Source organism: Borostomias antarcticus, assembly GCF_949987555.1.
Source record: "Borostomias antarcticus genome assembly, chromosome: 4".
In the NCBI taxonomy this organism is placed as follows: Eukaryota; Metazoa; Chordata; class Actinopteri; order Stomiiformes; family Stomiidae; genus Borostomias; species Borostomias antarcticus.
This window is the reverse complement of record NC_140237.1, coordinates 5,528,478-5,543,779: the sequence shown is the minus strand read 5'-3', so window position 1 is coordinate 5,543,779 and position 15,302 is coordinate 5,528,478. Positions and strand designations below refer to the sequence as shown.

Sequence of the window (15,302 nt, the reverse complement as noted above, 5' to 3'; positions counted from 1 at the left end):
ACATGGAGCCCTATGGCTCACTGAATATGTATTGATATCTTAAAGGCCAAGTGTGTAACATACACCCTATATCATGTTTGTTTGTTAACTTATAATGTGTTGATTTTCAATTCATTCATAGAATAGATAGTTCATAGCTATAACTAGCTGGTGGAAATGTCTTGGTATTGAATGGAAACCTTTATTTAGTCAGGGGAGTCAATTGAGAGCCACCCACAAGCAATTTGGGGTTCAGCGTCTTGTTAAAGGAATGCTGTAGGGCTTGACTTTGTAGCCTTTAATCACATGTAATATGTCTCCTGTTTACAGTAAACATGCACAGATTCAGAAAATTGTGTTATTTGAGCAATAAAGTGCAGAAAACGAAGTTCCTGGTTACGATTGCGCAATATATGAAAAGACTGCGATTCCCAACATGCCTTGCGTGACACTGAGCCATTTCACCTCCACCCAACTCCCGCCCCCGCTCAAGTCCAACCCCCACCCCCCACCCTACATCCATGCCCCCACCAGAACGCGAACAACTGTAAATCAGTTCTAGCGTCAAGAAAAAACACCAACAATGACCAAATCGTGTATAGTGTGTGGATGCAAAGATAACGCCAGACCTGCGTGAGTAAGTTTTCATGGCTTACCTGTACGAGACCCTCAACTCTGCAAGCAGTGGCTATCGGCTATCAACAGCCCTCTTTACCCCCCCAACACACCGACAACAGGTTACAAAAACATTCTGATATGCAGCCAGCACTTTCGCCTGGATGACTTCGAGGGTCATTTGGCGGATACGTTGATGGGAACGGTGCTAACAAGTCGTCGAAAACTGAAGGCGGGCGCAGTTCCGTCCATTTTCCCGGCCCCAGCACCACCGGCATCTACCGTTAGCGTAGCCCCAGCACCAGCTACCGCGAGCGTAGCCCCAGCACCAGCTACCGCGAGCGTAGCCCCAGCACCACCGGCATCTACCGTGAGCGTAGCCGTTACCTTCCACGGTCCTAGCAGTGATGTTGCTCACCAACGCAAGAGACAAGTTGTTGAACAACCACTGACGTCTACACCTAGCAAAGTCCCACGAACTCAGGTAAATGTAAATAAATACAACAACATTTTTTTTATAGCTAATGTGGTGACTAGTGTAGGCTAGCTACACTGCTGTTCTGAGTAGGCTAACTTAGCTAGCAGGAAGGCAACACTTCATGGAAATCTGTTCCATTTCACTGGACATAATTGGCTGGGAATAACTAGTGTGAGACAGCAGAATATTATCAAATTCAAGGTGGTAAACCATATATTTTACCTGTTGTATTCATGGCAAAACGGTATACAGTTTGTGAAGGCTGATTCTAGCCATGGGTGCCTGAGCATATAAATAGATATATAGCTTTTTATTTATAACCTACTGTTTTTTTTACTGTACTAATTACATTCATATATACTACAGGGAGCATCTGGATGTGGAAGAAACCCTGCTGTGTTGCCAGAGGAGGAAATGGATTCTAGCTTCACCAGTATGGAGTCTTTGGATGTCCGCCAGGATACCACACAGGAGTCTAGCTTTAGACCAGACTTTACTTCAGGCAGTAGCCCTCCCTCAACCAGTGATTCTGGTGGTGATTCTGGTGAGGAAACAAGAGAAATGCACTGGCAAGAGCCAAAAGTTATAGTCTGAGTCGAAAGTGCTTGAATTGATGAAGTTTTGCCAAACATGCCTCAAAGTCATTGAGAAAAAAGAAGTCTCCTACATGGGTTCTGAAATGAGGGTGAAATGGGAGTGTGAGACAGGCCACACTGGAACATGGACTTCCTGCATCTCAGAACGTGGAATGCCGCAGTCCAACCTCCTCATTGCAGCTGCTCTGTTGTTCACTGGTAACACATACACCAAGTTGGAGGAATGGGCAAAGCTGATCAATCTTCATATATTTGGCAGTAGCACCTTCTATGCCATGCAGAACAGCTACCTGCATCCTGTCATTCAAGCTGAATATGACCGGAAGCGAGAAGCCCTCTTGGCCAAGATGTTTCTGGAACAGGAAGACGGCCTGCAGCCACAGCTGTGTTCCGATGGTCGCTCGGACAGCCCAGGGTTTAATGCCAAATACACAACCCATTCTTTCATGGCTGACCCTAGCAAGGAAATTGTCCATTCTGAGTTAGTCCAGGTAAATAAAAGAGAAATTCATCCATCTATCCATCCATCTTTCTTTATATTGATTATTTTGTAATTGTACAAATTGTATGTTATTTGTTGTGTCCTTAGGTGACAGAGACAACCAGCTCAGTGGCCATGGAAAGTCTTGGCTTCAGACGTGGAATTAACACCCTACTTGACACTGGCTTAAATGTGGAGGTGTTGGCAACTGATCGTTCCACAAGCATAAAAAAAATCATGCGTGAGGAATATCCATCAATCCAGCATGAGTTTGATATTTGGCATACCTCCAAAAGTGAGTATTGTACAACATCAAAGATTAGTTGACATAATTTTGGGAGTAGAGGGCCTATGAGGTGGTTAATTGACATACAATGCTGGTGACTGGGCTCTGACATTTGAAATGAGGGATGGGGGTTCTGGAGTGGTGGATATGGAGTCAGGACTGTATCATTGTCTTTCAAATTGACAGTACAACGCAGGTCATGGGTCTGGCACAAGTCTAGTGGGGAAAGGGGCTTTCTGTTTGTAATGTGCAGTGTATTGTAGGTGGAAGTCCACATGCTCTTATATCCTTTGCATTGTCTTGTATTTACACAGGTATCCAAAAGAAGTTGATCACCAAGGCCAAAAAGAGAGGACGTGCAGCTTTAAAGCCATGGATTCGGTCTGTAAGGAACCATCTCTGGTTCTCTTGCGCCAAGGCAGGAGGAGATGTTGGGGTATGTTATGGCCTTGTATGTCTTATGGCCTTGTATGTCTCTGTCTCTGTGCTGGTCTGTCGGTTTTGTTCTTGTCTGTTTCCCCCAGGTCTTCCGATGTGTGTGTGTGTGTGGTTCACAGTAGCTTCCCCAACACTGTCTATTTCATAATGTCTTGGAATGCATGTGCCATATTTTAAATTATTATTCTTTTTAGAAACTGAAGTCGACCTGGAACTCGATTCTACACCACACAGTGGATGAGCATACATGGACCGAAGGAGGGACAGAGCACCACTGTCTTCACCCACCTATCACCACTGAAGACCGGGAGAAGAAAAAGTGGCTTTGCAAAGAATCTGAGGAATACCACGAACTGGCTGCTGTGGTCAACGATAAAAACCTCCAGAAGGATCTTGATCACATGGGGCGTTTCAAACATACAGGTCAGTGGTATTGTCTTGCCTTGGCTAAAAGAAGTGCCAGTCGCTGCTGCTTACCACATCTTGGTGAAGTAGGCTCGGCTTTCAGTTCTATAAAGATTACACATCTATGATGAATTGAACAATGCAAATTTCCACTTGTTCACAATAAAGCTAATATAATTCATCTCTCCAAAACAATTAGGTCCCCTGGAGGTATTCCATGGTGCTCTCCTCAAATATGCACCAAAAAGACAACATTTCTCCAACATGAGCATGAAACAGAGGACGCACTTAGCCATCATGGAGCACAATGAGAACTTGACTCGTAAACAGAAGGTGGACTGTAATGGTGAGCAGTACGCCTATACATTGATATTGTGTGTGCAAACATGTTAGAGAGAAATGCCCGTATTAGTGAACAGCACACCCTATGATGGTTCATATAATCCTCTGTCTTAGGCAAACCTGTCATCGATCAAGTGTGGAGCAAGCGTTCTAAGGAATGGGTCACAAAGAAGAGGTATGAGCCACACACCACCAACTTCCGGACGACATTGATGGAGCTGGTGTGGAAGCGAAGGCAAGATGAAAGTGTCATCTTCAAGGATGAATCTTCCCGTCTCCCAAGACCAGACCTGCCAGCCAACATTGCCGCAGCCCCAAAGCCAACCAAAGAAGATGCAGCACAAACATATAAGACTAGATTTTAAAAATGATACCCAATACCACTACCTTGCAAATACACTTTGTTTCTCCTTTCCAAAATCCACAAGAGTATGAAACCATCTGTAAAACTAAAAGCCTGGTTTTGTTGTAATCATATGCCTTTGAAAGTAAATAAGATTTTTGAATATTGCACTCCTGCATTGTGTACATATGTGAAATAGTATTTTTTGTGATATAGCCTATAATGAATACATCTGTGTGATATAGCCTATATAGATGGTGTAACAGCGATCACTTCACAGTGTTAGGTCGGGGCACTATTTGGTGGTCTTCAGGTGAGTAAGTGTAGAAGAAGAGTCCAGGTGCCAATGTTTAGGATGTTTATTGCAAAAAAGGGAGTACGTATGGTTAGGTAACAATAGAACACAACAGTAATGTTACATACTGAGTCGCAATAAATAACAGAAAATGCAAACGGACATAACCAGCTATTCAGATAACATGCAAACCTCAGATCTGAATGCTAGCTGTTATGCTCACTGCTGCAGGGAGTACAGCGCGCACAGGGGGACTTTTCTAACTGTAGCCTAACATTACACATCAGGTAGGCCTACTGATACATTCCTTCCAAAGCCTCATTGACCTCGATAAAGCCACGGTATTGTCCATCCGCAGAAGGATATAGCTGGCGAATACTTTCCACCACACAAGCAGGAAGAACAGCACGTCGGTGTCTTCCGAGCCGTTCTCCCCATAAAACCCATTCCAGGACAATTCTGTAGCCAGCCAAGCGGTACTGTCTAGATACAAAGAAAATACATTAAAATTGCTGTCTAGCTTACGAACATTAGCCAAAGCACCATTGCATGCCAAACAAAGCTAACATTACAGCCTACATTATAAAATGACTTCATTATTGACGAGATTGCAGTTAGACAACTATTTGCCTCAGCTTGGGCTCCTGGAACTCAGATTAGCCAAATAGGCAGATATGAAATGCAGATAGCTAACGTTAGCCAGGTTAGACAATTCAAAGCAGAGATCTACGTATAACGTTAGGTTGACTTACTTATTTGTCATTTGCCCTCCGGGACCCTCCGGTCTGTGTCTCCTCTTCCAATTTATCCTATCTAAGCAAAAAAGTTTCCAAAACTCCTCGATCCAAATGGGCTGCGTGACTACCATGCTCTGTCAGACAAAGCGCCCCGTCTTCCTCTTCCATCTCCTCTGCCATCTCTGAAAGCAGTAACTGTCCACGGTCCCATTCTTGGCAACAGAGAGATTCTGTCTCTGTCGGCATAGCTGGGCAGTTTTCGCACAGACACCACCAGTTACTGCCAGACCGAAGAATCGCGGCCGCTAATCCAGCCTCATCGCCTGGGTTGACTAGCCTGGCGGCAGCCTCTTGTTCTTCTCTCCGTTGTCGGATTTCGTCTGCTGTAAATTCAGGCTCAAACAAATAGCCCTGAATTTCCTCCGAATCATCAACATCTTCCTCATCTTCTATAAAATCTTCCAAGTTATCGCGTTCCATTCTTATTTTGTTGTTTCACAGATGTTCAGTCAGCTCTGAAATGTGAAACTAGGGGGCGTATGTTCGCTCGCTAGCCCCCTCCGCCGTGCTTGTCATAGCTGTCAATCATAGCTGTCAATCATACCAAGCACCCACCCCCCTGTAGTCTTGCTCGATTTGCTGGCAGTATATGTCGACGCGTTTCGACGCGGTATATCCCGGAAGTGCTGACTCTGAAACGTGATTTTCTTTAGATGCCGCTAGTCCGGTCTATAGGACTCGCCATCACCTATATTTTTGTATGGGGCTCTAGTTTTTCAGCCTGATGTTGTTCTAGGGTGCATTTTGCCTTTAAGGACACTTGGACATTTTGCGTCGGAGGTGGGGATTGAACCGGCGACCTTGGATCTCTACCTTGGCGATTACAATGGAGCCCTATGGCTCACTGAATATGTCGTGCTATCTTAAAGGCCAAGTGTGTAAAATTCATCAGTTCTTGATAGATCACTTCAGTGATATTCAGTGAACCCCTATATCAACGGCGCCGCTCAGGAGGCCGCAGGGGGTCGCAGGGGGCCAGACTAGAACAATGTGCATATTGCCGAACCCACGCCGCTGCAGAAAGGACTAGTCTTTACATGGTAGGCGCCCCAGCCCATTGAGCTACCGGGGCGCCCAGAATCATATTGATCTTGATGCAGTAAAACCATGAGGGTTTTACCTATATCAAAAGATATGAAATGTCATGAATGTCATCATTCTATATGCATTCTTCTTGTTAAGTGAAGCAACGTTGTATTACAGCTAAACTTGATGAGGAAACCAAACACAAAATTCCAAAAGGCTTGAATTTATTGCCAGTGCAAAAAATGAAATAACCAATTGACATTCTTTGGCTTGGTCTCCAAAGATTTGTGTTGTCTCTTTGTTTCTAGTTAGGAACATTCAGTTCTGTTGGTTTGGACATACAGCTCTTTTAGGGAGTGTGAGACTCATGGGAGTGAGAAAAGAGTTATGCAGTTACAGTATTTTGCTCTTATGAGAGCAGAAGGTGGCTGTGTGTGTGTATGTGTGTATGTGTGTTTGTGTGAGCGTGTGTTTGTGTGTGCGTGTGTGTGTGGGGCGGGGGGCAGAGTGTGGGCTGAACCCAGAGGAGCTTATGTAGTCCTGAGAGTGCAGTAGAGAGTCTAATCCTAGCAGGGATTCCCTGGTGCAGTGAGTCAGAGGGATTACTGGAGTATGAACTTGATACTGAGGGAGGAGGACAGAGTCAGACCTTGAGTCAGACCCTTCATGTCAGTCAAGGACAGAGTCAGACCCCTCATGTCAGTCAAGGACAGAGTCAGACCCCTCATGTCAGTCAAGGACAGAGTCAGACCCCTCATGTCAGTCAAGGACAGAGTCAGACCCCTCATGTCAGTCAAGGACAGAGTCAGACCCCTCATGTCAGTCAAGGACCGGAGCCTCGGATATGAGCCCTCATTTCCTCCTCTAAGTATCTGCATTGCAATTTCCCCTCTGGGATCATGTTTGATTTTGGGTTCAAGGCACTGTCTCACTGGGACAGACCAGGAGAGACGAGTGGTTTAGAAGTCATCTTAGAACGTCATATTCTTTTTTTTCCAACTCCTACATATTCTAAAATCACTGAGCTGCAACAAAAGCCCTACAGTATCTGGACAGAATATAACCAATGAAGCACTGCATTTGCCCTGATCTGCAGTATTGTTATAAGTGTTGTTGAAGCAATTTGCACATAGTCTAATGCTCATATTAGGTGGAGTAGGGATAATCGGGGTTGAAAGAGGAAAGAGGCTGAGGAACTCATCTTTCTGTTCATACTGTAGTACGCAGGCTATAGCAGTACACGCTTTAGTTTGTTAAACTCGCTGCTTGCAGCTCATACAAGTTGTGATTTCAATTACAGCCCACAGAGAAGTTAGAAATGAATCTGTCTGGTGGCAGCTTTGGATACTAACCATGGCTAGCTAAATGGCACATGTTATGTGCACTGCTGAAACACCAGCCTACTTGCTATGCATGTATGGGGTGAGTCCAGATGGCGATTGAACCGCCGACCTTTCTCATGGGAAACCAAACACACCCGGGGGTGATATTTGGGCTTTTCAGTACATCACACAAAAGGTGTAGCTCTGCTCCATCTTCAACGTTATCACAGTGAGGTTGAGGTAGAGAGAAGACACAAAGAACACTTGCCTTGCCTCCTTTGTCTGTACTGCGCTCTGAGCTGTAGAGCTGCTCGCACAGGAGGCAGAGAGGAGAAGGGATAGAAAGAGAGGAGACAGGAGAGGACCGGACAGAGGCATGTTTCATTAAAGACAGGTGAAAGTAGGCAGGAATGGTGGACAAACTAGCAATGTTACTGAGGGAACTAGTTCTACATAATATACTACACAATAGCTAGAGGAGAAAAGCTCCTAACTAAATGGAGAGGAATGAAATAGAATGAGGAAGAGAAGTGCCAGAGAGGGAAAACAAAAGAGAGATGTTTGGAAAGTTTTACATAATTGATTTTTAAGTTGTGCTCACTTTATCCACACAGTCGTCGAAGAAGGCCAAGCTAGCGTCTTTGTCACTAACAAAGGAGCACTCCTCAATGAAACGGATGAACATCTGAGTCTTGGTCATGAGAGAGTAGAACTTCTGGTGTGAGCGGTCCCGACTCTTCAGGAAGCCTGAGAAGAAGAAAAGGTCAAATTAGCACAGCTAGCAATTGATGCTAACAATTAGCTCTGCAAGTGTATTTGGTGTAGTGAAAAAATACTTGTTATAGTGAAACAATTGGTATGGTGACCCAACCAATCAACAGGTTAAACAGTACAACTGACATTTGATGTTTGCAATTTGCTATTAGTGCTAAGGGGGCTTTGCTTAATGACCCTGAACCACTCAATGGTTGAGTCTATACCCTCAGCTAACAAAACCATTTTTTCTCTTTCAGGGGACACTATCCCACACACTCCAGCAAAGTGACCACTAATGAAAAATAGACAAGACTGAATAGACTTGGCCAGGTGTGGACATGTTCTATAATAGCCAATCAAAGGCGTACAAATGGGTGGCAGCTTCCTTGCAAGGTGTTGAAGCAGCTGGTGTGACTAATAGCCTGATGTTGTTGTGGGATGGCCAGACCAGGATGAATGACCATTGGCTCACACCACAGAGGCAGAAGCCAAGCCGCAGTGTGTGCCCCTATGCTGTAACACTTAGGGCCAAATCCACTAAAGATTGTGTGGCTTTTGCAGCAGCAAAACCTGTGTAAATAAGACAAAAGAAATAGCATCCATTCCACAAAGCACACGCAAAGTGGGGAAAGCATTGCAAACAGTACTGATGAGCAAATAGCCCCACGGCTGCGCCAGTCTCATTTGAATGTATGTAAATTAGGTACTTCAGTGCAAAATTGCCCCAAATAAGCCTTGCGTCTGATCCACAAAGACCATAAGCTAACTGCCACACGCTGTTAGAGAGGTGCAAATATCGCTTTTGAAAAGCTGGTATTAACTGCAGCAGTCAGCGCGCACTCTCTCCTTCTGTCTCTCTTCAGAACCTGTGTTCCAAGTTTGAATGATATTGAATTGATATTGGATGATATTAAGGGCAAAATATATATAGAGGGGGATTTAAAAATAAGTCCAGCCAGCTGTGATGCACAGAAACAAACAACTGATATTTTCTGCAAAAAAGTGCGGTCTGTCGTTTTCATTATGATCCGATCTGTGTCCTGAAATATGGAGAAAAGCTTGAACCACTGGAGATCCAACTATATCCAAGATCTTGTATCTACAAATTGCATTCAGCTGGTGGTAAGTGCAACACAAATAAGGGTCTTACATGCCCGGGCTCTCCAGGGATCATGGCAGCAGTTATTGTAGCCAGACGAAGGCACCGCTATGCCAGGCGTGCACAAGAACGCATGTTTTGGAGGAGAATATCCCTTTATGACCTCAGTGAGAGTGATATTATTCTGAGATACAGGTTGCCAGGACACACAGATCTTGCCCTTCTGGATGATATCAATGACGACATTGAGCCGACCTCCAAAAGAAGCCACGCATTACCTGGTATGGTAAAGCTACTCTCCACACTGCAGGGTCTTGCGTCGGGCTCCTTCCAGACCCCCATGGCAGGTGTCTGGGCTCACCCAGTCATCGGTCTGCAGGGCCATGTGGGAGGTGCTACCTGCCGTAGTACCAAGAGTGGGCAGCTTCATTTGGTTTCCCAAAAACCAACGGGACATCCAGGAAACAAAACAAGATTTCTTCCATGTTACTGGCTTCCCGAATGTTGTGGGTGCTATTGACTGCTCTGAACTTCTCTGGCTGGAGGGTCAGTCTGTCAATCGCTCTTCATGCTGCGGTCCTCCACTCGCTGCAGATGCTTGGCTGTTATTAAACGCCATCTTTTCAGATCCATACATCTTCTCTTACAGTCTGAGGGCGTGCGTTTCCACTGACCAACGGCACTAACGCTCTCTGATATGGATTCCCCAGTGTGATTTCTCTCAGTTGGGTATAGATTTCTTGATTGCAGTTTGGCTGCATGTCTCTGCACCTCGTCTGTGAGGACATTCAGCTCTCGGTCTGAACATGTGTGTGCTCTTTCTCTCTGCCATGGTCATGGATACTGTGTTCTTTCTCTCTGCCATGGTCATGGATACTGTGTTCTTTCTCTCTGCCATGGTCATGGATACTGTGTTCTTCGCACAAAGCCAATATTTACCACATGGCTAATTGCAATCATGGGCACAAATTGCAAATTTGTGGGCGTATTTGCCCGGCATATCATTAGAGCAAAATCTTTTGTGGATATCGTGCTAAACTAGAGCAGATTGCCGTTGCAATTGCTGTGCAAAATATCGAGCTAATAGCAGCAGCAATCCATTCAGAGAGCTGGTGGTTTCCTTTTGATACACTCACCATAGAAAAGACACAATTACAACAGGAAATTAAGAAACACACATCCATCTGAACATAATAAAAAGGTGGCTTCTCTTCCCAGGACCCATGCTTGCCATATTACGCAAATCATTACGTAAGAACACCGAAGAGGTCATCAAAAAAAATCTTGACTGCTCATTTGTCCTATCATATTTCTCTTATTGGACATGTCCTTGGCTATAGCCAGCCATCACCAGAGCAGCAATGAGATCACACACACTCATTATAGCTGTGAAATTAACCAGCTTTCAGGGTCTTGGTCCACACTAGGCTCTGGAGCTTTCGACAGCTGCAAAGCTAGCTCTCCAGACTGCAAAACAGTCTGAACACAAGTCTTGAACACACACACCCACCACCTTTCTGAACCCCCAACAGCCCTCCATCTGGTCACTGTGTGCACAATGTTTTTACTCAGAGAAGAAACGGTGATGAAGACTCATGGTTTAAACCACACCAAGGCAGGCCAGCGGTACTGGATAGGGGAAATGGGACTATGGATTGCCAGTCGTAGAATTATTTTCTATTTTCATTTCATTTCAAATAAATGACATATAGTCTATAGCATGTAACTTCAGAGAAGCCTCAAGGAAACATAGGCTGTATGTGAAACAACTAGAGGGTATCCTGACCTTGCAGGTCGAAGAGGGAGCTAGCGTCGGTGGCCTTCTCCGAGGGCGCCTGGGTGATGGGTCGCAGATAGGAGCGGTAGCCCTTCAAGATGGCCGCCATGAAGCGCAGGAAGGCCTCCTGGATCTCCATCTCCAGCGTGTGCAGGCTCTTGCCGCAGCTCAGCTCTGACAAGTCGCTCATACTCAGCTCCAGCAGTCCGTCTGGCCTCTGCTGGCCTGGGGGTCAGATGGGGGTCAGATGAGGGTCAGATGGGGGTCAGATGGGGGTGAGATGGGGGTCAGTGGGGACCAGGGGCAGAGCAGGACTAGTCTCAGTTTCACTCCATACAGGTAGTGAATTAAACGGCCTTTCAAGTAAAATATGACGTAATTTCACTTATTGTGCATTTGTGAGTTAAATTACAAATGTGTTCCTTTGGAAATAAATAAATCAAATACATCTGGAGCATCTGGAGGTGTAAAGATAAATGAGAGCTGCACTGCAAAGCAGGTTGAACACAGTTCTGAGACAAGAGGTCCTGCTTAATGAATGAATGAATGGTGGTTCAGTATGAGTGAATGGTGGTTCAGTTTGGTTTCTGAAGGACTGTAGGTGAAGGGTCAAATCCAAAGCTCTGGTTCTGTGTCTGGGTTTGCTTCTTAAAAGCTCTGGTTCTGTGTCTGGGTTTGCTTCTTAAAAGCTCTGGTTCTGTGTCTGGGTTTGCTTCTTAAAAGCTCTGGTTCTGTGTCTGGGTTTGCTTCTTAAAAGCTCTGGTTCTCTGTCTGGGTTTGCTTCTTAAAAGCTCTGGTTCTGTGTCTGGGTTTGCTTCTTAAAAGCTCTGGTTCTCTGTCTGGGTTTGCTTCTTAAAAGCTCTGGTTCTCTGTCTGGGTTTGCTTCTTAAAAGCTCTGGTTCTGTGTCTGGGTTTGCTTCTTAAAAGCTCTGGTTCTGTGTCTGGGTTTGCTTCTTAAAAGCTCTGGTTCTGTGTCTGGGTCCTAGTGCTATAAGGTTCTGCCCAGCGCTGTATCAGCTGTATCAATATTCCATATTACGGGTAAAGCACTCAAGCAGCGACAGGATCGATTTTCTGCTTGGCTGCATCTTAGAATAAGCAGTTATTTGATTTGTGTATCTCAATAAGAAGCAGGTACTCTGGGTCCTCGGGAGCAGCTTAACGCCATCAATAGCTGGGAGAAAGTGCTGTTCCATGACATAATGGGGACGATTAGGGCTGAAGAGAGCGGAGAAGAAAAATGATGTCAAACATGCTGAACTCTGTTTTTTAACTTCCTTTGGTGTGGTTGAGTATTGCGGTGTCAAGTTATTGGAGATGTAAGTTGAGTGACAAGCTCCCACCAAAGTATCATTGCTTGGATCATGAGCAATGCACATTACATATACTGTGTATATTTATGCATTTCAATAGGACTTCTTCATACCATTGTAGTTAACAATCTACTGTACTCCTCAACAGTAATCTTGAAGGAGAGACTGTGCATGGCCTAGGCTACACCTGAACAAGACTGGTTGCCAGATCTGCTTCTAATATGGTATGACCATGATTGAACAGCTGACTAAAGCAAAGGAAACCTGGCAACCCCTCTGAACATGAACCATGGTTTTGATGTGAAACATGTTGTTCTGTTAGGACAGTACTCACCGTCAGCCAGCTGCTGGTAGAAATTGTTCAGCACATTCATTAGGTTTTTACAAGCCTTCTTGGGCAGAATCTTCCAGGTCAGGGCTCGCTTATCTTCATTGCTAGAAACCGAAAGCACAGTCAGCTCTGGAGAGGATGAGGGGACCCCCCTCTCTGAATACATACTGGTGGTGATGGCCTTGAGGCTGGGGACCACCCTAGTGCTGCTGGATGTGTCCGGCTGAGTGAGTGACCGCAGGATCAAAGCAAAAGATGGAGACCGCCACTAACCAAACCTGAGGCGGGAAAACTGCATGTGCTTAGCATGAATCTGACACTATATAGAACCACTTCCCTAGCTAAACTAGGGGGAAATAGTCTGCATGTTTCAAACACATTGGTTGCCAGCAGGGAAGTCTATAAAGAGAGAAAAAAAAGCAGGGGTCTAGAGGAAAAGGAGTGAGGTTTTCGTGGTCAGGAGTGGCTTGTCTTTGGGCTCTGACCTGTGGCTGATCAGACACATGATATTTCATTCTACTCAATTTCATAGAATAGGTTGAGACTGAAGAGCATTTCTGCACTAAATCTGAGAGAACTCCTATGACTATGAGAGAACCAGTAAATACATTTTTTAAGAGGCATTCGTAATCAAAATCACATCCAAACCAAGTGTGCAAACCTCCTTCCAATCCTAATGGAATTGCTCTGTACTACATTCTAGCTCTGGGCAGGAGTTCAGAGGCAGAGAAGCAGTGCTCACTGGGAGATGGTGTTTGTATCCAGGTCCACACAGCTGACGTCTGGCGGGGGGTCATAGAGGTCAAAGTAGCGCGAGTCGACCCCCACGATGAAAGGGCAGGGGGCGCTCAGCACGTCGGCCAGCGCCAGCGGGCACAGGGGGATGTAGGGGCAGGGCCAGTGGAAGGGGAAGATCATCTGAGAGGAGGAGCAGAGGAGGGATATCAGTACTGGAGCCAGGGGCCTTTTCTGAATAGAGAGACGCTGTGGTGGATTACTGGCTGCTCAGCATGTCATTGTACATGGTGCCCATCAGGGGTCTGACTCATCACAGGCCTGGAAACCAAGCCTGGACCCAGCCTGGGTCTGTGACGTTCAGGCCTGGCCCGACAATAAGCCTGACTGTAATGCAACATTTGAAGCCTGAGCCCGAGTCGAAACCTGAGATATGATATTCCTGACTGATATACGATTATCAAAAAACAGTCACAACATTTTATGGCAGCCACAAAAACCAGCAAATAGCCTCACTTATAATAATAAACCAGAGCTTGTGCTCCTCACGATCAGGTCATAGTGCTTCCACAACCTACACTTCCCAGTCTCATTTGGGATTTTTAGAAGCTCTCCCTTTGCTATTTTCTGCTTCAATTCTTCCATGACTGACACTTGTCACTGCTCTTCACGCTCACTTTTCTTGCTGAAATATACAAATACTGATCCTACGCCTGATTTTGAGAACTGTAAACATTCTTCCCTGACCTCTCTCCACGAGACGCAAGCTCCTGGAAAATGTTCGTTTTTGGTGACGATGATACTTCTACTGGTCAGATTCCTTACAATACGTTATTACGTTCTGATATTTTCTGCAATTCCTATACTAATGCTGCTATCATGAAAACTAACTGAGCTTACATTTAAACAAGTGCACTTCCTCATAAATGAGCTACTTACCGACACCAGCGCCTCAGTGACGCTGGTCAGCACAGCAGGGCGCAGGGAGTGGACCAGGATCTTGTGTTCTGTCACGGCGAAGACCAGCAGAGTGGCCGCGTTCTCCGGACCCAGGTTCTGCAGCAGCGTAGAGAAGCGCCCCCCACTGCAACGCACACGCACAATCACACGCTGCCACGTAACACGCCTAGTACCATACACACACTGCCACGTAACACGCCTAGAACCATACCTCACACGCTGCCACGTTACACGCCTAGTACCATACACACGCTTCCACGTTACACACCCAGTACCAGACACACGCGTCCACATTACACGGCTAGAACCAGACCGCCCACACTTCCACGTTACATGCCTAGACCCAGACATCCCACGCTTCCACGTTACACGCCTAGAACCATACACATGCTTCCACGTTACACGCCTAGAACCATACACACTCTGCCACGTAACACGCCTAGAACCAGACATCCCACGCTTCCACGTTACATGCCTAGAACCATACACACGCTTCCACGTTACACGCCTAGAACCATACACACGCTTCCACGTTACACGCCTAGAACCATACACACGCTTCCACGTTACACGCCTAGTACCATACACACTCTGCCACGTTACACGCCTAGAACCAGACATCACACGCTTTACAACTGTAAAGTCAAACAAGTGCACAGTGAAGCTGTCGTCCCCCACCCATGATGCATGTCGTCAGCATGTACAGTTGCTCAATAAATTGCTTACATACAGTTCAGGGGTCGATCTACAGACCCTGTCCCTTCTGTGCTGCCGGTATTGGTGACAAAACTTGGTATCAAGAGAGAATAGTAAGTTATACAGTGGTACACATACAAAGACAAGCCAACTTTACCTGAGAGGTAGAGGAGACGACACAGGCTGGCTCAACATCAGGCTGTCATGAGGCGAGAGCTGTAGGACAGTCAAC

At 45.7% G+C, this 15,302-nt stretch overlaps 1 protein-coding gene across 1 annotated transcript in view; it reads right to left on the bottom strand.

Moving 5' to 3' along the window:
* The window catches only part of LOC311307928 (C-myc promoter-binding protein-like), a 115,032-nt gene that overhangs the window by 65,476 nt on the left and 34,254 nt on the right, over positions 1–15,302 (bottom strand). Inside the window, 7 exon segments of the mRNA XM_084436824.1 lie at positions 7,672–7,710; positions 8,005–8,150; positions 11,045–11,260; positions 12,683–12,783; positions 13,422–13,597; positions 14,354–14,498; positions 15,228–15,286. Coding sequence (XP_084292950.1) covers positions 7,672–7,710; positions 8,005–8,150; positions 11,045–11,260; positions 12,683–12,783; positions 13,422–13,597; positions 14,354–14,498; positions 15,228–15,286 — 882 coding nt within the window.